This window comes from Drosophila rhopaloa, unplaced genomic scaffold, assembly GCF_018152115.1.
Source record: "Drosophila rhopaloa isolate 14029-0021.01 unplaced genomic scaffold, ASM1815211v1 contig_115, whole genome shotgun sequence".
Taxonomy (NCBI): domain Eukaryota; kingdom Metazoa; phylum Arthropoda; class Insecta; order Diptera; family Drosophilidae; genus Drosophila; species Drosophila rhopaloa.
This window is the reverse complement of record NW_025334990.1, coordinates 9,045,741-9,072,064: the sequence shown is the minus strand read 5'-3', so window position 1 is coordinate 9,072,064 and position 26,324 is coordinate 9,045,741. Positions and strand designations below refer to the sequence as shown.

Genomic DNA, 26,324 nt, shown 5'->3' with positions numbered 1-26,324 from the left:
ATACATTGTGCGTGAGTGATAGATATAAGAGATATTATAGTTTACTCACGCTAGCAAATTAGCAAATTATACTCAACACTTCCTCAAAACATGCGCCGACACAACGGCAATCCATTTCTCATTTTCCCAAAGCCATCAAAGTCATATCAAGACATCAAAAACTCCGACACATGCCTTATTATCAACATGCTCATCATCATTGTCATTCAGAGGAACAACAAAGAAGTGAAAATGCCAATGCTAACCCAATAAATCTGTAGAAAACTCGACGAAGACCAACAAAACGCTTTCCTACACGGTCCCAGCCAAATCGCAAAAGTTTTTGGGAATGGGCGCCCAAAAGTTGCATCGTAATTCCCACTATAATAATCATAATAAAAATCAAGCAAGCGATAAAGCATAAAACCAAATTACCTACTACACAACTCGGTCCTTTTCAGAAGCGTGAGGATTTCGGAACCAAACACTTGACGTTCTACCTTATATTCTCTGCCGCTTCCGCTTCAAGTTGTGTTTTGGTACAACATAAATAAAACAAGAGAGAACGCTATAGTCGGGTGCCCCGACTATCAGATACCCGTTACTCAGGTAAAGGGAGTGCGAGGGAGATGGAGATAGAAATTTTGATCACGCATAACTTTTTAACGAATGGTCCGATTTGAAAAATTTCTTCTACATTTCGATAGGTATTGATAAACACAATAAAACTGCATTTTTACTTTTCCGAAATATTTAAATTTTTAAAATCGTATATAAGCGATTGTGGGCGTTAAAGGGGGCGTGGCACCATTTTGAAACAAACTTGCGCTGCGTAGGAACTCCTAGAATCTGCTTGCAAAATGCCAATCTTCTAGCTTTTATAGTTTCCGAGATCTCAGCGTTCATACGGACAGACAGACGGACAGACGGACAGACGGACAGACAGACGGACAGACGGACATGGCTATATCGACTCGGCTAGTGACCCTGATCAAGAATATATATACTTTATAGGGTCGGAAACGCTTACTTCTAGCTGTTACATACTTTTGCACGAATACAATATACCCTTTTACTCTACGAGTAACGGGTATAAAAAGTAGTTTTTCAACCTAAAAACTTGCACATTGTCAAAAAAAAAGAAAGAAAACTTAAAAAATCGGCCACTAAAATATGTGTATGTATAAATATATAGATATTTTTTGTTCGAATTGGTCAGGTCTGCCAGACACTTTATGGAGCACGTAACTGACATTTTTTGCGGGGTACTTTCGTTTGAAAAGTTTTCTCATAATGCTCTCGCGATGATGGGCTTATATAATATTGGGCGCATTGCGTTCGAATATCAGCACGTATTGGGGTTAAGACGATCTGGGTGGTATATAGACTTTTATATGTGTCGAGTAGAAAAGCTAAATTCATTAAGTTGTCAAATGCAAGTCAACACAATATGAATTTCTGACAAGGGCATGTCATTTCCATTGCGCCGCATATATCGCGAGCAGACGAAGCGAAAGAGTAGAAAGGCAATAGGAAATGGGGCCTCTTGAAAAGACCCAGAAAATTAAAAGAAAATGAGAAATAGGAATGCAAATCTTGGCCATTGTCGTCAGATTTTTCTCTGCCCCCGATTTCACAGTTTAAATGTCATGAAAAGCAGCCAGAATACTTTAGTTTCAGTTTATAGAAATGTTTTATTCTATGATATATCGCTTGCAATCATTTCGGGGAATACAAAGGCCGTGGTCATTTTTATCTCGCAACCAACCCTTTTTACAAGCGCATCCGCGTTTGCATTTTTTTGGACTGCACTTGCGAATCTGAAGATAATTCGAGCACAACTTGGGACAAACTGGTACACACTTCACCATCACATCACGATGGGCACAAGCTAGAATATTTTGCAAATTGTAGAACACGATTTTTATAGACAATTTAAGCTCACTTTCAAGAATTAGTAGTTCAGCATACGTATAATTCAATAACCACAGAATCACCAAAGAGAACAGTCTGATATACATCCTATTGGCTTTATATATCTGCTCATATAATATACAGAAATTCCAAGTGAATTTAAGTGAGCAAAATCTATTTTGATACAGCTGATTCGTTTCAATCCAATGATTTTCTACATTTAAAATACAGTTTGGTACAGTTTATTGGCACAACAACTAGTCACCTCAGCGATAAATTAATGATCCCTTAAAGCGCGCCCACATCACCGCTAAGCCTCTTACGTTGACAAAATTAACTGGAGAAATCCGTTGCTGATGGAGGAATGCCACAAATGGCCGGCTTAAAATGCCGTCCGCAACAAATGAAAAATTCAGAGAGTCCGTGGCTGCGGCATCCTACGGGTAAACATTTTAATTCTGCTAATTGAAGCAGTGAAATCTATTGCCCGAACGAAATCAAATGGAAATCCAGAACTAATAAACGGTTTAACGGAGCGTATGCGCGGTTTGCCATGTTGATTTTGCATATTAAATATTTTGTACAGTGTAATTAACTGCCAGCTGGTGGCGCATAATTACAATTTTGAAATTGTATGCCTTGTGGATATGTGGCATATGTGTGGAAGAAAGGTGCATTGTGTGCAGCAACGGCTCACATATCAGTAGTAGTGGTTTTTTGGGGGAGGAGTGGTCATCGGATATGGATGGCGGTGGTGGATGGCCTAGACAATGGATAATAGATGCTGGTCATCGTTTGTTGGCTCAGTCCGCTGGCATTATGCGTTATTCTGCGGCCAACGATCATCGTGCTGATGCATTGCTGGCGCTATTTGCGGTTTTAATTATCTCCAGCCCATGGAACGCAGCCCAGTAAAACAATGCGATTGTTGGGCGGGATGTGAGGCTTAAATGGTCGAAAACTGGGAAATGGGGACGAGCCGGTTGCATTGTTGGCGGCGATTGAAATAAATGATGCGAGATGGGACTACTGAATATGCAGGACCAAAGAATGAGCCCTAATTTGGGACAACAGTTTCGTTTCGGGATGGTCGTAAGAAAATCAATATGCAAAGCGTCCAAGGGCAGGGAACGAGTCATGATTAATGGATAGTGTGCATATGGCGTGCATATATGGAAAATGTTCGCTGATTGATAAACCAAATGCCAAGCAGAGCGTATAAATCGTTGCATCAGAATGGATGTGGAACATACAATATATGTATATACAATACCATCAGCCACGATCCGATTCGCCCTTTGTGCGCTTGCGAGTGCTCCCGAAAATTGCCTAACCCAAAACTAAGTTGATGGGGCGGCAGTCAATCAACGTTGAGGGCTTAAAGTGTCACCCTCACCTCGACCAACTAACAAAACCCAAAAGGCATACACGTGCAGAACGAGGGAAACTTATTGCTAATGCTAAGCCAGGCTCCTGAAAAATTAATGCCTACTAATAATTCAAGAGGGCCGCAAGGGCCCTTACGTAAAGCATGTTTAAATAATCTAACGCACAATTAATTGAAGGTGCCATAAATATTGCGTATACGCACCGTAAATCAGCCAAGATGGCAGCCAGGCGGCAGTAAAACCCCTTTCGGCAAAAGCCTGATTATGCAAACAATTAATCCTGGAAGCGTTTATTGCAGAGCTTATTTCCTGTGGAAGGGGGCCTGCCCCATTCGCATGGATAAACTAAGTTGGCCGGACCAGGATGAACTAGCAAATTTGGTTCTGTGTCTTCATTAGGCTTGATTGTCGACTGTCTAGAAAATCCTTTGTTTTAATCAATTTGGAAGTGACTTGCCTGCAGCCGGAAACACGCCATTCTGCAATCACATTAGCCAGGATAGCTTTTGTTGCTGTCCGGAAATGAAGGCCGAGGGGCTTGGAGGTCCAACGTCAGTCAGGCCAACTGGTCAACTGGCCAGACCGCAGCATTAAAGCAACATTTGTTTTAACATCTCGAAACGGAGAGAAAAAAACACCACCCACCGCAAAGCTGGAGGAAGCCCGTCTGTCAGCTTCTCGTAGAATGCTGCCGAAAATTTCAAACAATGCAACACAAATTGCCGACAACCGCAGCAGCAAGCGCGGTTTACTCTGTGCGGCCATCGAGGTGCTGGCCCAGGGCTCAGAGCTCCGAGCTCTGAAGGAGTGGCCCGTTGACCGCAGTTCACAATAGTTGACCAGTGCAATATTTTGACTTGGTCAGCGGGAAAAGCTTGAGCAGCGTCAGGCCAAAAAAAAACACCCTTCATCGAAGACAAAGTTGAGGCGGTTTGTTTTCTGGCAGAAAAAATGGCAGTAAAGCTGCCTTGCCATTTGTTGGGGCTGAAATAATTATTGGCTGAAGCAAACTAAAATTTATCATGTCCAGAAGTTAGCGCAATTTCAATTTATAAACGTACATATCAAAGCTTTTATTTTATTTATATTTTACATTTTTCGTAAGTAAATATAAACTTATTAAAAATTGTTACGTTAAATTTATTTAAAAATTTTTGAGCACTTTCAAGAATCTCTCTAAAGGTGTAATCAAAAATGTCTATTATAATAAAGTGATGCACAAGGCCGGCAAATATTATTTTGATATTTTGCTACAAATTCTATTTTTGCAACCAACCCCAATCGTTTGCCCATTCTTCACGAATTTGTGGCTTTTTTGCAATCAGTATTTGGAATCCCATTTTCCGCCGCCATTCTCCTGGCCAGGCAAGTAATCAGTTTTAGCCCTGACTGTAAGCCCCATGGAGATAGACAAACCAGAGCAACAACACCACAAACCATTTGACCCATCCTCTGTCTCCTCTGCGTGTGCAAAAGTGTAGGTAGTCAGTTTTAAATGCTTGAGCATTGTATAAAATTTGCATAAATTTCTTGCATAGTTTATTTAGCGTTTGGCCATGGTTGCTCTTGCTTTTGTTGGCCATTTTGCAATTTTTCCAACCGCCCACTGGCAAACACAGGCTAAATGATGCACACGCCCTGAAATGTATGCTATACATGCACATAAGGCGGGGGGTGATGTCACCCCCCACTATCACCACCCACTCTGGCTGGCCATATTATAACTCAATTTCTGCGTGAGGCTTTTCCGACCGCAGCGCACGCCAGTAAAAACAAAAACAAGGCGCTGATGGTGATGCAGCATTTATATTCATATATGCGGCGTGGAAATGAATCGTGGTCCTGGCAGCTCTCACCGCAGGATGTCCATTGGTACAATCTCAGTGGGGGCGAGGACCAAAAAAAAAAAGGAGCATGGGGAAAAATAGGAGTCTGTGAAGCATGTGAACCAATTCAATCGCCTCCCTTTAATTTTCCCTGGATTTATTCCTTTCCAGAGAAATTTGCATGCTTTTTACGCACATTAGCATAAGCACACAAAGGCTGGCTGAAGATGGGCTGATTGAGGGGGTAGTTGTCGGGGGTTGGGGATGGCAAATAAGGATCTGCCGAATCGAAATCGGCTTTCGTTTGCAGGAATCCAATATGTCAAATTTGAAGCAGGCTTCACAACAATTTTTTTTGGATTTTTCTGAGCTGTCAAATGTCAAGTGTCAAGGCAATTCCGTTTCGCCGAGATCTCTTTCGGGCGAGTCAAGTTGGCAGCCATTCTGACATGCACACATTCGTCATCGATGGCTGCTCCTCTCATTTGTCCAAGCCCCGCGTTATACAACATGTTTGCTTAGCCAGCACCACCCAACCATCCTGCCATCCTGCACCACCCCAACCCCTTTTATCCTGACATGTTTCAATAACTAACTGTCCATATTGGTTCATTCAATTAATGTCAATAGGGTGCTGCATTTGTGCACGAGTGTGTGCGCCATTGTGCAGCTGTGTGTGTGCTGGCATCCATTTATCCTTGAGCCAGTTGGCAAGTCGATGGCGGTACACTGGCTCCTGCTAATTGCACAAAATGCAACTAATACCCAATGGTTAATGAGACGAGCTGTAATTATTACCCTTTGCAGCACTTGGATTGAAAATGGCAATTTAACTTGACGATAGATCGATTTCAAAATCAGTTAGCATTATGTCTGTGCATGCTATAGATGGTGGCTTGCGGAAAATTAAATACAAAGTACCGATTAATTAATGGGATAATGTATAGTTGAGGACTTATATCATTGATTTTGATATTATGATTGTTAATAATGAATCAATAATCTAATGATGTTAAATTTTGATTGATTTTAAATTTTATAGAGTACTAAAACTTATACTTGTTATCTATACATGTTTTTTAAATGCAATTAACTGAAAACCATTAAACTTTATCAACAATTAAGACAAAGATATGAAGACAAAGTATTTGGCCAATCTTAAATTACTAATTTGGTTTTGCTTAACTATCTTTAAGATTGGTTTCTTATATTTTATTACTACCATTGAAATAAACCATTATCCTTCGGCTGATTTAAATGCAAATAGTAACCTCGGGAATCGCGTAATTCCGCTTGCATATCCACTGAGAATTCTCTTCCGTTTGCCTTGCACCCGCATGTTTCATTAGCCCATCCGTCTTTCCTTTTTGTAATTTGTGGGCTTTCAGCAATTAAAGGCGAATTGTAATGCCGTATATAAAGGAGCGCCTCAGGCACATTCATTACACCTTTACGCTGGCGGAGCCCGGGTTAAATCCGCTCACGGCTGAAAATTGTTGCATACTTCTGCGGCTTTTGCCACTTGATGCCGCCGTTGAAAGGAGAAGGTGCAAGGCGGCGGCTGCCACTTTAGCGCGCCCACTCAGCCACGCCCCCCGTCCACGTTCCATCACCCAGACCCGCCCACATGCGCGGCCCACTCAATTAACGCAAGTCTCATCGGATGTGTGCGTGTGTGTATGTGTATTTTTCTTAACAACTCTTGCATACAACCCAAATGACCCGGGTCCTGGATCCTGAATCCTGTATCCCGAATCCAGGATCCTGGCTTCAGTTCGCTTCCTTTTTCCCAGCATAATTACTTTGACTCGACTTTTACGACCTTTCTATGAATTACTCAAGAAGTGTTGGGAGCACGTCGCTTGTGTGGCTGCCATTCCGCAACGGTTCCACCCACCGCCACCCACAATCCACTCGCAGTTTATCCTTTTTTACTGCAAACTGCCAACTTCCATCCCCGGTTGCCTTCGTTCGTGTCTGCCTGTCGTTCGTTTTATTTATTTCTTTTACTCGTGTTTGCCTGCTAATTTCTCCTTCGCTGCCTCCATAGTAATCCAGGGGATGGGGTCCAGAAGTTACTGCCGCAATTGCATAAGGTGCAGGTGGTGAAAGGAAGTGGAAATAAGTGAACTCAGACAGGGTTGCCAAGTTGCATTCATGTGAAATCGATTTGAGTAAGGGCAATACCCTTAATCCTAAATTACTTGAATAAAAAGTAAAGATATTCAAAACGGAATCAACAATATGATTACTTTAAAATCCCTATTTTTAATTATTAATAATAAAAAATAATTATAAATTTGTTTCTATATTTTACCTTCTCACATTTGCTGCTTTTATTGCATTTCACCCCTTTTTATCTACATTTATATCTCGGTCGCGTCCTAATGACAGTCCCCCTTTTTCAATTTTAACTCTTATATGAAGATAAGGCAATACAATCTCAGCATTTTCAATTTCTTCTAAGCACTTAGCTTTTGCCTAACTTTTCCCATTTCCCTTCGAGTCTTTGCCTTTGCCCAAACATCTTTTCCAATCACCTTTTTTTAATTTCCTCTGCAATCCTTAGCAACCCTGACACGGTTACAAGCCCCAACCACTAAAATTTCTTTTAATGCAACATTTTTCTGTGTAAAAGGGTGCTTGTAGTTGGGGATAGAGAATGAAAGAGGGAGAGGGCAATAGCTGGACGAACATTATCTGCGTTAGCTTTTTAGCCTAACGACCAACACCTACGCGATGTTCGCAGCGTCTTACCAGTTTTCCCTGGGTTTTTCCCACCGGTCTTCCACCCCCACTTGACATTGTTAAACAGAATTTATGCGTTCAGCTGCTGCTCACTAACGATACTTTTTCCATCCACTCTCCCTTTGTTTGGTCCTCTGCTTTGGCTAACTGTTGTTGCCATTACGTTTATAATTGTCTTGTGCAACTTCTGGCAGGGCCCACGTGGATTTTCACCCACCCAAGGCACCTAAAGCACCAGACTGCTGCCACCTGGTGCCACCCAAGTCGTTACCCGGGTTGGCGTCCGTCTCTCTCTTTTCATGTTAACGGGTTGTTTTCCCGTTTCCATCCTCTCTGCCACTTCCAGGCTCATTGGCTAACTGTTGATTTTGTTGCGGCGCTGCCTGCTACCGCTTTTCCATCCGCCCTGTTGTACACCTCAAACCGCCGCCTTCAATCCGCCCCGTTGTACAGGTCTTACCAATTGCGACACACATTTCGCCTGCCTTCCCTTGGATTTTGCTCCTCTCTTTTTTCTTTCCTCTTGCTTACATTTTCATCCTCGAATTGGCTCTTGTGCTTTGGTAATTTCCCAGCATTGTCTTCGTCCTTTGGCAGCCGCCACTCCCCATTTGGGCGTTAGCCTGTTGGCCAACTTCAAACACACACATTAAGCGGGCTGCGTCTTTGGACTTTTATTTGCCACTGACAGGAGCTGGCCCCCGGTAACCTCACCTCACCATCCTGCCAAAGTCGGGGCCCTTCGGATCCCCTGGATTCCCCGGGTGCCCAACTTCCGCTTCCTTCAGCTTTCAGCTTTCAGCGCTGCCTTTGTGCCACACATAAATTTGGTTTAAAATGTATCCCGTGCTGCTTTCCTCCACTTTTCGTGTTCCCTGGAGCTGGCCCTGCTCCTTTCATGTTCCGCTTTTGTTGCTTTGTGCGTCGTGTTTTGTTTTCTGCTTATTTTCAATTTGAACATTTTAATGTTTGTGGTCATAAAAATCTTTTTATTGGTTGTAAAACTGAAACTGAAGGTCTGCAGACGGGGGGCGAGCGGAGGATGCTTGAAAAAAATTAGCAGCCTCTTTTCTGACTCGGCAATGGCCACTTAAGCACCGCGTTAAGGTGCGATAAGGGTAAGCACCGAATTTGTCAAAAGAAATCGAGTTCCGAATTGTTTGCCAGGCACAGACCTTAAACAGATAACTTTCTGGCTGTAACTTGGTAATTGAAACACAAAAAACGAGTAAAATACAAAATGACGTTCTTCTTTAAAATGAGGAAGCAGTTAAAACATTGCGAAGATTCTATAATTTAAAGATATTTATGAAAACCACACAAATCTCTAACTAAAACAATAGCTAAAATAAAACTATAGCTCACTTCTTTTCCTATCAGAACATAATTATTCTTAAAATATATACCTGGTCAACTAGCCTTCAGAAAAACTTGAAGTTTTTTGCATTTTCGTAAAAGAAACCTTGACAATTTCCACCCATTAGCATAGCACTTAATTGAGGCATCCATTGGCTCCTCAATGGCTCTTAAAAACAACTTCACAACCGACAGAGTTTTCCAAGTTTCCTTTTTGCCGAGGCCTCAATTAAATGTTAATGGCAATATTTTATAGCTGACACTTAGCTTCCCAACGTCCGCCTCTTGGGTCTCCTCTCTGTTTAGTATCTTCATCTTTGACTCATTTACATTTTGCTCACATTTTCAACCGCCGGAAGTGTCTCTATATCTCGGTTTTTTCTGCCTCAAATTTCCAACATAGCTATGTTGTTGCATGCTCCGTTTGGACACTTTCACACAAAAATTTTCCAATTTGCTTTTCGCTTTTTTCTATTTTTCTATTTCCATTTTACTTCCATCCAACACTAGCAACTCCCCTGCCACTTCATTCACATCAGCTTTTCCAACCGAATGTATGCATATTTTATGCCTCTGCGATTTTTCAATTTTGATAATTTGTATTATGCTAATTTGGGCGTGCTTTTGATGAGGAGTAAAGGGGGTTGTGAACACGCAAATGGAAATGAGAATGAAATGGAAATGAAAATCGAAATGATGTTTGTAAACAGTTTTGCTGATGCGACACGTTATTTGGCTTGCACTGCGATTTGTGTTTGCCCCCGAGTCAAAACAAGGTATATCGCTTTTCGCATAAATTTATGTTTTTATTTATAGAGTTGTTTAAAATATAAAACCTTTGTTGACAGACGGATGCAGTATGTTAATTTCATTTAGCAACAGCAAAAGAGTACTACAATCAATGGCCGCAAATATTTGATGTCAAATAAGTAAAATTGAATCCGTGGAAAAATGGCAAATCCGCGTTGATATTTATTTTGCTTTCGCAAGGATTTAATTTCTTTTGTTTCCTTCTTCTGTTTTACTTTCGGCTCTAATAAATCCGCAAAGTCTTGCTTTCAAAGGAAATGCATAAAAAAAAGGAACGAATCGAAAAAACCAGTCTTTCCAGTTGTTGAAACTTACTTGCCTCTCAAGGGCCGCGATTCTCCTTTATTTTTTGTGTGCTTTACTTTGCCTTGCTTTTGGCTAACAACTAACGGCACTTGCGAAAGGGGCAGGAGATCTTGCATTTTGGCCAAGAGGCACCACACCCCCTCCCCCGCGGAGCGACCTTCCCCTGGCAGCTGCAGCCAGAAAGTGTTGCAAATGAGTAGAAACCGGTTTAAATGGGCTTTGGACAGGTTCGCGTTCTGTTTTGGACTCGGGCTTCGACTCTTTCGCCTTGTGTTTTGCCCTGAAGAAATGGGTCAATAAGAAATTCAAATGCTTAAAAAAACTTGTTGAATTTTTGCGGTTATCCGAAGGGGAGAACCATACCAAAACAGGGAATTGCAAGGCGAATGAACTCCGATTTGCGTTTGTTATTTCTTCTCTTTGCGTTTGGTTCAATGACTTCCAGTTTCTGTGCAAACCACAACAATTGATCGAACTTCTCCACAGGAAGAAGTTTGAAACCCTAATCATCATTATCGAAAAATCCAAAATAACATTTTAGTTTGGTAATCTTCATTTTCAGCTTAATAAACGTAGAAGTTAAAAGTACTCCTCTGCGAAAGGATTTCAAATTAAAATAATATTCTAAATTAAAGCAAAGGGAGAAAATACATACAAACATTTTGGTTTGTTTGTTTTTTCTATGCTGGTTGAGACAAAATTCAGCTTATCTTAGTTTCTTTTATTACTTTGGTTCTGTTTCCTAAATTATCATTAATTTGGTAATGTTTCACAACGTTGATTTCATTGTTTTAGCCGTGAAATCGGTAACTGCTAAAATGTCAGCCCCATAAAAGTGAAAAACGAAAAGACAATAGCTGACCACAAAATGATTTGATATCGCAACTAAGCACACATTATTATTAATATTTAATGCGATTTCCCCACCGTATTTTCTCCTGCATTTTTGTGTCCTTTTGTGGGGCCAAGTGATACGGATGGAAAAGGACGTTGATGGACCTGCGGAAAGCCGCTTAAAATGTTTTCCCGGTATACTCAGTGGACTTCTTTTTGCTGTTATTGTTTTTGTTGTTGGGTTGCTGCCATTGCGCTGATTTAATATTTAGCACGCCTGGACAATCACCCCCGACGAACACCCTGCCCCTCCGTTTTCACATCAACCCCTCTGGCATGACGCCTTAGTAAAATTTTAATGCGCTTTTGATGATGGCCATAAAACGGCAAAACAAAATGCATGGCAGTGGGCGGAGGCGTCGGCGGCGGTGGGGGCGTGGCCAGTGCAAGCGAATCTCTGCTCTAGATAAAATATTAATTTATTTTTCCCGCTTCTGCTGGCAGTCCTTTTTCCGCAGCGTCCTGTTCTTTTGGGGGCCCGCCAGTCGAACAAGTTATAGTGCGCATAAAATTTTACGTATGTATTGCCTGGCAAGTCGGGCTCTTATTTTTTTAAATAACTGTTTCATGCTCCGCCCCCGATGTCCAGCATTCGCGCTATATGTACATATATCCTTCGGCCGCCACATCGCCCCCCCTCATCCAGCCTCGCCCCTTGGTTTATTAATACTTTCATTTCGAGGCGGTTTATTTGTTTTTACTTTTTTTTTTGCCCCGCCTTCGTTGCTTGCATTTTTATTTCTCGCCTTCTTGCGGATTAGTTTTTTAATTTCAACAGCTCGTGAAATGTTGAACTTTTTTATTTGCTTGCCCTCGGTTTTTCAATTGCAAAAGTGAGTTCTAAAAAAAAAGTTTCTCGTTTTTCCTATTTTACGAAAATCTTTTGCCACAGCTGCAGATTAGAAAGATTTGATTGCAAAATTAAAATTTGAACTACTATTTGAGCATAAAAGCATACCAAAAGTGAATACATAAATATCATATTTATTAGTTTGCTGTTATTTTGTTTTCAAATGCCAAACTGTTTATTTTAGTTTTCAGGTTTAAGAGCTTAAGGTTATTGTCAAAATTATTTATTGAAGATTTTGGAAATAAGTTATTCTTTTAATATAAACAAAAATAGTTATGTGATTGTGTTTGAATACAAAATTCAGAAACAACGAGCTATTGTGGACTAATGTACTGATGTATTCGCTTATTTAAAAAGCTAAGGTAAATTCAGGCATGGAATTCTTTTTTATTTTTCATTAGAAATACTCAGATCGTGTTTGGTGTACAAACCATACATTCCGAAGATCCAAGCATAACTTACTTACACCGCTTTGTTTAATTTACCAATCGAGGACCCTCGAGAGTTGACACTTCCCCAGAACGTTGATGATTCCCCGAGGAGCAGCTCTAATCAGCTTCCATCATTCAGCTGCCCTCTGTCTCTGGAGCTCCATTGCCATTCACCTAATGGACTCAAATTACCGGCAAACAATGAGTGGGCAGCGCCTTGAATATCCTTTCCTTCTTTCATGGCCAATGGCCACCAACCCGTTGGAGCTTCCTCCAATGGAAAAGCGAGGGAAAAGTGCTGGAGCACGCGCCTCATTTATTCAATAAGCTGATCTCATAAACAGGAGTAATTTTTCCTGACCCTCCCACACTTTCTTCCTTTCTTCCGGTTTTCCTTCGAGGATGCGACGCTCTTGACTTGCTCGATGATTGCGCTATTTACAATAATTGCAGACATTTTGTGCGCCATCGAGCGACAGTCTCCCAGTTTCCTGGGCTCCTTTTTTCTACCCACCGACGTTCCTCCGTTGACTTTTCCATTTACGAAGCTTGTCCTGCTGCAGGACCTCTGGCAAATCGCATTAAATGCAGATCTCCCATTGCCAGCAACGAATTGTAAAATGTCATTCCAGATGACAATGAGGGGGCGGGGTGGAAAAAAAGAAACGTATTTTCACTGCTGTTCTCTCTCCCATTTTACATTTTCCACTTCCCACTCCATTTCCTTTTATCAGCTCACACTTTCCGTTCACTTCCTCTGCTTGGCACTTCTGTTTTCCTGTATTTCCATGGACAGAATGCGCAACTATAAAGCGCACTGAGCACACAAAAACTAATTAGAAAACTTTTGCGGTTGATAGTGACAGATGAGGGGCGGGGAAAGTGTTAAGTGTGTGCGAACTAGGGTGTAAGAGTAAACAAAAAAATATTGCTGGAGGAGAAGAAGGGGAAGAAGCTGGCAGCTGCATTAATAATTAAGTAATAGAAGGTACACAACCACTATCAGTTACATGATTTGTGAGGAAGTGTTGAGCAAAGGATGGATCTAGAATAACCTAATGGTCATTGGATAAACTGTTAAGTTTACATCTGAAAATAGTTTTCAATTTATAACTCGAATGCAAAAATTCCAAAAGGTTCATCGATATTTTTTGTAAATTAGAGCAATCCAAGACTTCATTTTTCTTGAGATACGAAAGGCCAAGCTTTGTTCTACGCAGCTCATTAATAAACCCATTATGGAAAATGGTCATGCTTTCGCAGCACTTAACAATCTTAACGATATATAGCTAAAAGTCATTCATCCCCAATTTCAAAGTTGCCCCAAACAATTTGCCACTGGGAATTTGCATAGACCCAAAAAAAATTCGATGGAATTTCGCCTAATCAAGTAGCTACCCTCTGCAGGCGCCATTTTTCTCCATCTCTCTCATGTCTAATGCAAATCAATGTTGAAAGTTTTCAACAAGATTCAAAATTTCATGAGCCAGAGGACTTATCGATGAATTTCATGAATAACAAAATATATATAGCTGCTCCCCAAAAAATAGGCGAAGACAAAAGCGGCTTTGCCACTTTTCCTCTTTCCCCATTTTGTCGCGGGTGCGGGAGTAACAACAAATTGAACATTTAACCCATTATGGCCTCTGAGCAACCCAAAGGCGCCCCCTTCTATCTTGCGAACACTTCGCTTGTAAAATGAATAAATAGAAGTCGTTTGCAGATTTAAAGTGGAGGGGCGGAGAGAGTTTTTGGGGCGTGGTAAGGCAAAATTTGTTGGCTTAAATTTTCCATAAATTTCCATGCCAACGGCCAATGCTCATTATAATTTGCCATCAATTTCCAGACGCTGCTACCGCGGTATTCTTATTTCATTCTTGTTGGCCTAGACTTGACACGCCCCGGCTTTTGCTGCTGGCAGGCTCACTTCAGCACACTCGAAACTCATTAACGTAATTTCCGAAAATTTATGAATGTTAATTGGGAAATTTCTTTGGCATAGTACAGCGGAAAGTGCTTATTAAATTATGCTAATGAGTTCTTGAGCTTCACACAGCTGACAAGGAACAAACTCCGAAGCAAATGCGAAATTCCAATAATGCCAGACAAACGCAAACACACAGCTAAATTTGGAGGTAAACGAAATGAAATAGTCCACAACGGTCACTTTGACAAGGAACAAACTCTGTTGGCCAACCAAATGTGAAATTGGAATAATGCCAGACAATTGCAAACACCCAACTAAAATTGGAGGTAAACGAAGTGAAATTGTCCACCATGGTCACTTTGAAACCGAAGAGTCAGCAAATGGATGGAAAATCATTTATTCCCAATTAGCCATTCACCTTGATTTGATCAATTTGGAAATAAAGGTTTATTTGCTAGCTTTTGACAAAACAAACCATACAAGCAGATAAATAGGTCTGAAAATGGTAACATTTCCCAATAATGTATATACATATATACAATCATAAAAAACCACAAAAACATTGATTATAAAACTTTTAAAAAGTAAAATTATAATGTAATTTTATGACTTTTTGTAGGTTCATTTTGCTATAATAAAAACAAAGTTTGGAAATTCAAAATAATAAATAATAATACCTTTAAAAAAAGGGACCATGTATTTTGTCATAAATATTCCATTATTTATTGCTTTCGTATCTAATTTCTTGCCCCATTTCACTTAATTTCAGGATGTCTTGCATAAGATCTGCCATCCACATGGCCAAGTAATGCGTATTGTCATCTTCAAGAAAAACGGAGTTCAGGCCATGGTGGAGTTTGATAATCTGGATGCTTCTACCAGGGCTCGCGAGAATCTAAATGGCGCCGACATCTACGCCGGTTGCTGCACATTGAAAATTGATTATGCCAAGGTAAGATCGATCGGTTGATCGTCGATAATTGAGCCAATTACGAAGGCAGTGACAATTATTTAATTGCAGCCAGAGAAGTTGAATGTTTACAAGAATGAGCCCGACACCAGCTGGGACTATACCCTCAGCACAGGTGAGATTCTACAAAGTGCGTTCAAATTTTTTACTACCTTTTTCTAAACTAGTTGATAAGAAATGCACCGATACAACAAAACTCGAGCACCTACACCCACACCCACACCCTCGCCCAACCACACAGTCACCAACATAGACATTATATATCTATCATAGACACGCGCATTGACACCAACAACATATACAACCACACACACAAGAACACACCCAGCTACACCAAGAAAACACGGAGAGTTAATTGCTTTTTGTGTCCAAAAAGTTGGTAAATCCTGGAGCATGTCGACATGCGCCTTTTTAGAGCTCTTTGGCTTTGTAACCCTTTGCTAAATGTATATTTTAGTTAGCGTTGTGAGGCGGCTGTACGTGGCGTATGCGTGATTCCTAGGCTGTGCATCTTCCTTAGTTGTTTTCCTAGCGGTCTCCTAGTCTAAGAGAACACCCCCCTTTTTCCCCCTATTAACCAACTTTTCTGATCTCGTAAAACATACTCACACAACCACGGCCAGAACTCATTAAATCAAGCATTTAACGACACTCTTGAGATGCTCAAAGAAACATTAAGGCCCACACACCGACAGTCAGCTGAAATATAGCCACCTGTTTGTGCCACGCCCATTCCAAACCATCGCCCCCCTGCCATGCTCACTGCACCATTTTGCGCATTTCATGTGTCCCAGTGCTTATGACGGCCGACAAAGTTGCGCATTAAATGCCATTTTTAATTTGTGTATTTCACTTTGAATAAAAATGAAATTAAATGCTTTGCCCGGCTGTTTCGCGGCAGACAACCAGGCGACACTGTCAACATTTTGTCGCTGTCGTCGTTGTCGTTGTTGTTGCCGCTGTCTGTGCCGCCTGGGCAATTTGTTGCTGGAGAAGAAGAGGTCGACAGACGAGGGGACACATCAAAAGGCCGACAAACTGAGCCACCAGTGGATCCTGTCCAGGCCAACGCACTATTAACGCTGCCAAGTGTCAACGTTGCCACAACAGCAATAGCAACCAAAGTTGCAACAACAGCAACAGCAGTGCTGCAGCAGCAACATCAGACACAAAGCCACAATAACTCAGACAGCCAGTTGGGGCAGAGTTTCCACGTTTTTTTTTTTTATTTTCTTGCTGCCCTGGACACAGACACAAACATTGGCTGATCCTCGGCAGCATTCATCCGCCCTGTTGTATTGCCATTTCCATTTGGAGGCCAAAAGTCTGCCACATCCCAGCCGCATCCTCCACTGCCCCGCATTCCCAGTGTTTGTTTTTTCCCCACAGAGCCGAGTTGCAACCATTTGCTGCCCGGCTGCCATCAATGAATGGGAAAACTGAATGAACTTGGCGCCGCCTCCATGAAATGCAGGAACTCGTGGGCGGAGATGTGTAGCTACAGCCTCATTGTCAGCACATTACGGGGGCGTGGGCGGTGCTGCCAGTTTGCAAATTAGGCCCGGCACTATCTTTGTGTCCAACATAATGAACATGCAACTGTGCCAACGATTCCAGTCGAAAAGGAGCGAGTCGAAGGTGGCCCTTTCATCTCCTTTGTAAATGATGATGCTCTTGATAGGATTGCGCTAGGAAAAGCCCAGGAATTTGTTCAAAGAATTGCCTTTTTAGATGCTTTCCTAAGTATATGTTTTTCTGTGAACTGATCCTATGAATTACGTGATTCGTTTTAGATCTTATTTAAGGGTTTTATCCTATTAAGAATATATATTGAAGTAGAACCAAAGATAGTAATTTTTGGTATACAAATAGTAGGATCATATTTAATGAAGTTCCTCGTCAGCTAAATACAAAAAAAGGGCGTTCTTGACATTTATTAGACCTTCATCGAGGGCGATTTGCTCGAGTTAACAATAGAGCTACCTTAACATTCAGAACCCCTAATCGCCTTGATAGATATGCAATATTTAAATGACCACTTGTGTCAAGCACTGACCAATAGTTTTCACCCACTTGCTTGGAGAAGCGGACAACTGACATGAAAGGACTCTCGACCTGCTGCCAAGTAAAATCAATAGAATTCATTAAAATCGTAGCAAGTAACAATCCACGTCCACAATTTACTTTCCACGTCAATTTCGACCCGACTTCTTTATTGTCTTAACAACAATAACAAGCGGGAAAGTACAACGACGTAGCGAAGGAAAACAAAAAGTGAAGTGAGGCAAGTTAAATATAAAGTGGAAAATGCAAACATAATATTTGCATAAGATTTTGCGCTCAACCCCAACGCTTTTTCCAGTCTTCAACTATCCTTTCCTGTGTCCGTGGCTTTCCCTCACCTTTTCCGGACGAAAGGAGTCTTCGAGGCAATCGATACAAATGCCAGCACGTGAACGAGAACGAGGACACCGCCTTGGGTAAACAAGAGTCTCCAAAAAAGCATTCGAAATGAGTGGATGGCTGGTTGGTTGGCTGGCTTGCTGGTCGTCTAAAGTAGCAAAGAAGTTTTTAACAAGTTGACTTGAGTGCTCACCCACCCATTTCGCCAGCCAACGTCCCCATCATTTTAGCTGTCGAGAAAGCTTTGACTTGGCTCCTGCTGCAGCTGAAACTTCATCAAGTACACACCGAAAATTTGTATTTGCATTTGCATTTGACAACCGCCACGGTTGTGCATATTTTCCAGAGCAAATTTCCATCCCCCTGCACTTTATCTATGCGCGTTTTGTTAATTTTCTACTCATTTCGCTGTCATCCGGCGTGGCTGCGTCTTCCGTCTTTCGTCCTGGGGTTATCCTTTCGCCTCCGGCAGTTCAGATGGATCCTGGCTGCTCATCAGTAGTCGCCTGTATTTGCCTTCGTGTTGTCACGCGATGTTCTCTTTCTTGTTCTTTATTTGGCCGCAAATTGTTTTTGCTTTCTGGCTGGTTTAGCGCACTTTTGGCTCAAGGACGTTCGATTTTTCTTTTTTTACTTACCCTACGACGACTGCAACTTGACAAACCTACGTGCATTTTCAAGCGATTACTCCACGGCCTGATGCAAAGTGACAGTTTCGTTTTGCCGGATAGTTTGTCGCCGAGTTAATTTGGTTTTGTGGCTGAGGAATTGCTGCCTGCTGAAATTGATTAGAGACACTTTTGTCTGCTTCCTTGAAATTGTGCACAAAATTGGAGTTTTTATGGGGCGTAAGTTCTCTAGAAAAATGGGCGACCCCTTCCGCTAATAGAATCCAGTTTCGGGCCTTGATTGCGTATCCTGATAACCACAAAGAACCTGGCCATAATTAACCACAGAAAAGTCAGTAGGCAGCCCATGAAAAAGTTTTCCCCCGGGGCTTTCCCTCCTCCCAAAAATAAAAAGAAAAACCTGCACCGTAATGGCAGTCATTATTTATTTTATTTCCGAATGCACGGAAACAGCAGCAAAATAACAATCATAGAAAGTGGAACAGGGATAAGTCAGGGAACTCTGCTACCTTGGTTGGTAGCTACAAAAAAATTTCAATAAAAGGCGGGACACAAATAAAACCAGACAAAGAAAAGGGGAAGGGAAAGGCCAAATGTCATAAAAAGAAAGCCACAACAAGGGACACACCAGCGGTTGATGAGGAGCCGCACTGGAGGGCATTAAAAAGGACCTCTCTCTCTTCTCTCCCTTCAAGAAGTTGAATAATAAAACATGACAAAACTATTTTATGTTTATGATTAAATTATGTTGGGGGCCCCAGCCAGGCAGGTGACACCTCTTCCCCCGCCACCGCTTCCTTTCTCTTGTGATTCTGCCACAACAATCGAATTAAATGCGCATAAATTATTCATACACACTCGCACTAACACGCATGCAAATCACGTTGGCAACCCGGTTTCCCAGTGATTTCAATTATGGCTAGATAGATATTCGAAGGCTCGTTCTTATTTATTTAAATTGCTATCGAAGAACACTCGGTTTTGTTGCTTACTTTATCCTAAATCAACATGGCCCCCCCTCAATCGCCTCATCCCTCGTTTGCTGCCGCTGCCTTTGGGTTATTTATTTTTATGACACTACAATTTCTGCAAGTGTCTGTTTGCGAGTCCTTCGGCCTGACTGCCTGCTGATTATTTTCGTTTTATCTAGAGCCCCGTGCTATTTTGGACCCCCAATTTGTTTTTAGTGCCCTCCATATGCTGCCTGCAAATGTGCTTGCGATATAGTATTCAGATATGTGTGTCGTATGTGTTTCAGTGGGTGGTTGGGCGTTTTGGTAGCTGCTTGTCATTCGCTCCGCCCATCTAATACATCGTAATTATAACGGTTTACTTCTCCAGCATGGTTTATTTTATGCCAAACCGAGCGAAGACTTCATGTAATCAGTGTGAATAATTTGGCCTTTGTGCCCCCAATCTGATATGGACTTTTATTTGCAGGAACCCTTCCTGGCCCACAAGTTCCCCCACATTTATGTGTGGTATTATATCTTGTCTGCGCAATTGCGTGGACCTCACTCATTTAGAACCAATTAAAATGGCTTTTATTGCTGCCCACATAATGGAAACGACCAACTTTTTGCCTAAACCACCCATTTATAGTGTCCATTGCCCAATGGGATGAATGGTCTTTGGGTGCTTTTGGTTGAGTCTCTATTTTGACTGCTGTGGCTAATTATAAGAAAATATTTTTAATGCAATCGCTCGTTTTTAAACTGATCAATTTTTTCCCGATCTTTTGAGTTCTCGCCCCACACTAACCTAAGACATTATAACAGCACGGTCTCATCCATATATATCACATACTCTACTAGCATACGAATATACACGGCTCGTTGGCGGTCTAGACATATATACTACATATATAATATCTCTTAGCTTAAGCGTAGCTTAGCGTAACATACGAATACAACTACCTGAACAACATATCTTTGACAACCCAAGGGGAAGTATTAAAATCTATAAAATAGGCTCTTGCGAGCTCTTTAGCTTTTCTTGTATGTTTTTTTTTATGATATAAAATGTAATGTGCCAGTGAATAAAAGTGAAATCCAAAAAGCAAGATTTAGTTCTCAGTTCAGATCAGATCAATTTTATCCTGTCGACACCAATCGCAACCATTTATCAAGATACCAGCAGCAACAACCACACCAGCAATAAGAATGCAACACTACAACAAAAACAACAACAACAACACATCAATGCGTCTTACTAAAACTAAATCAAGAAAACAGCCAATGAAACAATTAACCCAACAAGAACCGTTTATTGCTAAAACTACTAAAATCAACTATGAACCACACTTGTAAATTATGTCAACGAATCCCACCCAACAAAAAAAAAAAAACAACAAACCCACAAAACATTGTGTATTATAAGACAACAAATCACCACACAACTACAACAACAGCCACATCAAGCAAGAAAAAAGAACAAAAGAGAGTTTTGATCCCGAGTTTTCTCGAATATCTATTGTAACAAGTAAACGAAGTAAGCATAATCAAAATAATGCAAAATAAATACAAGACAATATGAAACTACAAACATCGATATGCAAAGACTAAATCAACAAAACGCAAACATAATTAACCATAAACAACAAGCTTCTCTCTTGCACTCTGTACCGAAGAATCAAAGATATTGAGCGGAAGAAATGGAAAACTTGGTCGGAGAAGAATCAACTAACTCACCACTAACAGCAAACAATGACTAATATTAATTTTTGATTTTGTCTGCATTTTTTTTTTGAACCATTTTTAATGATTTGTTTTTATTTCACAACAGTTTTGATTAACAATAACAACCACCATCTCACCACCACACGGATAAAGCTTAGAATCGTATGAGTAGCATACCTAGAAACCACTGCGTCGGTCCCAACTACTACTATTATTACCATCTACTACTTCCGCCCACCAGCCACCCACCTGCCTGCCTTGCCTGCCAAGCTATCCAAACTAATCTAACTAGCTAACCCCCAGCTAAGTAACCAGAGGTTAATGCCAGAATCAATCGAAAGACAAAAAGAGCCCGATTCTCTTTTTGTCTTTCGATAACTCCTTGCAACCTTACTAACCCAATTTTTGTTGTGTATGTGTGCGTCTCTGTGTGCGTAAATAAGTGCCAGATCAGAAACGAATCTATATAGATAAATATATATATTCTACCCCAAGTAAAAACAACCAGAACATCTACAGAAAAACAACCTACTACTACTTTATATAACTATAACTACAACAACAACAGCTACAACAACAACAGAATGCAACCAACAAAAAAATATCTAAAATCTAAGCAAGAATGCACCAAATTCAAGAAAAGTTCAAATTATTTTGAAATACCATTCAATTTTATGCAATCTATACAACCAGATCAAATAAAAATAAAACTAAAATTCAAAAACCACGAAAAAGCAAAAAAAAAAAAGAAATATATATAAAAATAAAGTATAGATATATGTATTTAAAAATAACTCTTTGGGCAGGACCAAGCATCACAACAAAAACGAAACTTGCAGAAACAAACTAAAAATTTTGCAAGAATTCTCACTGTCTCTCTCTCACTATCAAAAATCAAAATAAATCACAATCAACACTATCTACTATCTATCTCTATCTCGCTTGTGTTTGTCTGTGTGCAGGAGAGATGCAAGGCACTGTTGTTGTTGCACTTGATGATGCAGCCAAGGAGCGAGCGGAAAAGTGGGAAAATTCGGCGGAAAAGCGGATACAACGGATAAGGAGGCGGCAAGAAATGGAAATGGAGCAACGCTGCGCCGCCACGAAAATGGAGCCCAGAAGCTCCAGAGTTGAGATACCTCCATCAAAGATACTACCGGCACTACTATTACTGCTAATGCTACTAGTACAACAACTGCCATTACAACCCCAGCAATTAGTAGTCGTTATAAAGCAAAGTCGTACTTGAACAGATCCTTGAAATGTTGTTTGAGTGCCGCCCTGAATGGCGGCCCAAGTTGCAAAAGTTTTTGAATTTTGTTGCATAAAACTGAAACCGATATCGGAATACCCGGAGATATACATTTGAGCGAGTATGTTGCCAATTGTGGTTGTTGCTGTGCCTGATGTGTTGACCGAAGATAATCCGACGAATCGCGATAAAACCCGAGAAAAAGGTCCTGAATGCGAACCAAATATAGAACTGCTTGTTGGATCTCATGTATAATATATACATATACTTTTTGTTCTATTTATCATACCATGAACCACAGCTTTCAATTCGAATTTGAAGTTTATTTAATTTAAAATTTTATTGACGGAACCTAAACAAAAAAAAAAAAAGAATTCAAGTATTATAACAAAAAAAAAACCGACTAGGTAAACATTTACCATTGGGATCTGTTCAAAGCTATGTCAGCCGTAGAATATACCATATTCGTATTATTATCGCCACTGATTTCGGGGCATGTAGAGAGAGTTGTATGTACGCTGGTGGTATTAGTCGGTCGATATCGCTATCGCGTTCGGTATCGGTACTATCGTATCTCATGTATGTAGTTCCCTCCGCCGGGCACCGAAACCCCGTTTTTTTTGGGCCCGGCCGGTGTCAGAGGTGGTATGGAGATGAAAGGCATCGACTACACAGCGACTGTGCCGGAGGTGAGTCAGTTGAAGCACTCTAATCTAACTCTATGTCTAACTACAAATCATTTCATAGTTTTTAAGTGCAATGACAGATCTAGCCCCCAAACAATTGTTAAATGTCCCAGCCCAGCACGACTTAAGAAACTTTCAGCTAGGTTTATAACCCTACGTTATTTACGGTCGAAATTATGTCTAATTCATAAGAACTACACCCTAGAAACAAATGTAACTCTTAAGAACAGAAAACTGGCAATTAATTAAATCGAATACTTTTGTGTTAGATAGATGGATTTTGGGCATACAAATAAACTGGTCGAGAACATTTTTCTAGCATCAACTTGATTTCATTTTCCAAGGCCGTAAAAAAAACTTCTCCACCCTGCAAATCGATGTAAATCATTAGTCCATTTAACCATAAAAAGTCAATAAAACAAACGCAAAATGCTGTACATAAAAATTAATTGCATTGCGCTGGTTAAACATTTTGGCGAAATAGTGGGGCAAACGAAAACAAATAAATAAATTAAACAGGTTCTGAACAACTCGTTGGACCATTAGAGGTGGTGTATGCAGTTATTGGGGTCACCATTGTGCTATTGCTGCTTTTTGGCCAGGCCGGGCACTAGAAGTTGGCCCTGAAACTTGTCCGGAGAGCGTGTGAACAACCAAATTCGCTGTATAATGCTGTTCGAGTGGCTATTTGATGGATTTTCTAGAATGCGTTCTTCATCCTATGTTTAATATCCAATTTCCGATAATCTTGCTTAGAAAGCGCTTGATTTATGGGTCTGTCGCCTTTTATCTTGGTCTGTGACGTATGGCTCATCGATGACCATTTCATTTCGCTAAAATTGTTTGGGGTTGTCATAAATTAATCCACTTTAAATGTATTTATTATATAAGCTCGCTGCTGGCGTGAGTTTTTTTGAATTTTATTTCTTTGTTTTATTCGTGATAGCTTGTTTGACTGACCTGCCCCAACGTTGCTCTCTTTGGAATTGCTTTTTTTTGCGCTCTACTATATTATATAAATACTGATTCATTGGCATGCAAGGCAATGAATAACGCGGTAGCAGCTGAATAACCCCAAAACATAGCGTGAAAGTTATTTATGAACATTCTGATGACTCTTCTGGGTTTTCTCTGCTCTGTGCCGTGATGTTAAGAACCGAGTGAAAGAAACTATGGCAATGAGAGCTGCGCTCTTGTGGCTCCCATATGGTCTAGTGGCTAGGATATCTGGCTTTCACCCAGAAGGCCCGGGTTCGATTCCCGGTATGGGAAAACTTTTTGCAACCTTTTTTTCTGGTTTGTTTTATTTTTTCTTTTGCATTTCTTAGAGAGGTTAACCGGATATCAAACACACTCACGCACATGCGTGTTTTTTTTTCTAGTTAGCTTTTAGTAGAATTCCAAAAGAAAAAAAATGGAAATAAATGGCAATACAGAAAATGAAGAAGCTACGCCACAGATACACACATCACAACAACAACAAATGCCAAACAACCAACCAATCAACAACATCAACAAAAAGCAACCAAAACCAAACCAAACAGAAATTCAACAAATTTGTGGAAACATTTATCACGCGCAAACTGTTTGCCATTTGCTCTTATCTCATTTCAGTTAAGGAGATTGGAAATGGCCGCTCGCCATTACTACAGGAGCCTCTATACGGTACACGACCTCAGCCCTACAGTGAGTAGAAGGCGCCTATTCACTTGTAGTTTCTGTTTAGCTGACGAATGTTGTTCCCCCTGTTGTGACCCCCGAACAAAAAAATATCATCCCACCACTGTCAACCCTCTTATTAATTTTCGTTCCTTAATGTCAAACAAAAACAAGAAAGAAAGCTAGCTTCGGACGGAGCCGAAGTTGATATACCCTTGCAGAATATTCTGTAAATTATATTCTTCAAAATTATTCATATGGTGTATTCTTAATACTCATAAAAAGTCCCAACTTCCTAACTTTAAAAACACCAAAGTTATGGCATTTCCAATCGTTCAGTTATATGGCAGCTATAGGATATTGTCGGGCGATCCTTATGAAATTTGGTAGGTCGGATTGATTGGCCAAAAATAAAACCCATAAAAAGTCCCAACTTCCTAACTTTAAAAACACCAAAGTTATGGCATTTCCGATCGTTCAGTTATATGGCAGCTATATGATATAGTGGCCCGATCCGGCCCGTTCCGACTTATATACTACCTGCAATAGAAAGACAACTTTTGGGAAAGTTTCAAGCAGATAGCTTTAAAACTGAGGGACTAGTTTGCGTAGAAACGGACGGACGGACAGACGGACAGACGGACAGACGGACGGACAGACGGACAGACGGACGGACAGACGGACATGGCTAGATCGACTCTCCTGGTGACGCTGATCAAGAATATATATACTTTATAGGGTCGGAAATGTCTCCTTCACTGCGTTGCAAACTTTTGACTGAAATTATAATACCCTCTGCAAGGGTATAAAAACAAACTATATGGTGCGTGTGATTGTTGATTGTTTGGTTGTGTTGAAATATATGCATTTTTTATTGTTTTTCCTTATACATGTTGGCCACTTATGTTGGGATCTTATGGCAGCTTAGTTTCTTCACTCAGGTAAAACCCAATTAACAGAGACACACTAACACACTCATACACACCTGGTTGGAAATTTTTCTAATTGCAGGCTTCTAATGCAATCATAACCATTTTCCAGGCGACATATGCGCAATTAAATGCAAAATTAAGAACCAAAGCGAAGAGTGTAATCCTAATTAACTCGGTTATGAGAGCGACAAACACTCGACCCAATTTCGTTCGCTTGAGAATTCTATTAAGACAAATGGGCGAGGAAAACTTTTGAGTCAACAAATAATCGAATGCCAGACTTGTTTGGGCCCTAAAACGTGACTCGATGGTCCTAAGCGGAAGTCAGCATCCTGGGGAAAAAATTGTGTCACCAACACACACAGAACTGCAAAAGGAAATGAAAGCTGTACAAAGTGGAAGCTTGTGGGTGGTGGTGGCGGTTCAATATTATTGTACGAACATGTGTCTTCATTTCGTTGTCGACTTTGTGGCCTGCCAAGACCATCAACACTTGCTTCTACTTCTCCACTTCCCCCAAATCGATTTGGCTGCCAGCGTTCTTTGCTCGTGTGCGTGCGAAGTGCAAAATTAATTGATTTTTTATAGCATTTTCGAGCATTCCCCTAGCATTTCTATTTCAATTGCGAGTATCGAAGTGTGAAATTTCGACCGAAAGCCAAGAGAATTGGGTCGGAGAGTTGCTT

General features: G+C 40.8%; 2 protein-coding genes and 1 non-coding gene across 24 annotated transcripts in view; 2 read left to right on the top strand and 1 right to left on the bottom strand.

Annotated features, from left to right (window-relative positions):
- LOC108050738 (heterogeneous nuclear ribonucleoprotein L-like) overlaps positions 1-26,324 on the top strand; it is a 104,542-nt gene that overhangs the window by 43,772 nt on the left and 34,446 nt on the right. For 9 of the 22 annotated variants that reach the window (XM_017132551.2, XM_017132552.2, XM_044462059.1 and 6 more), the window contains exons 4-6: positions 15,199-15,381; positions 15,451-15,529; positions 24,662-24,733. In XM_017132551.2, coding sequence (XP_016988040.1) covers positions 15,199-15,381; positions 15,451-15,529; positions 24,662-24,733 — 334 coding nt within the window. Of the gene's footprint in view, positions 1-15,198; positions 15,382-15,450; positions 15,530-22,389; positions 23,051-24,661; positions 24,734-26,324 lie in introns of those variants that run through there. The other 13 variants (XM_017132564.2, XM_044462062.1, XM_044462070.1 and 10 more) reach the window with 6 other exon arrangements.
- Positions 1,654-4,281, bottom strand: LOC108050743 (venom serine protease inhibitor). Its single transcript, XM_017132574.2, has 2 exons — positions 1,925-4,281; positions 1,654-1,870 (listed from the first exon to the last, which is right to left on the bottom strand). The coding sequence occupies exons 1-2, from the start codon at positions 1,998-2,000 to the stop codon at positions 1,674-1,676; spliced, it is 273 nt and encodes a 90-aa protein (XP_016988063.1). The 5' UTR covers positions 2,001-4,281; the 3' UTR covers positions 1,654-1,673.
- Positions 24,248-24,319, top strand: Trnae-uuc. Its single transcript has one exon. It is a non-coding gene; the product is annotated as a tRNA-Glu (tRNA).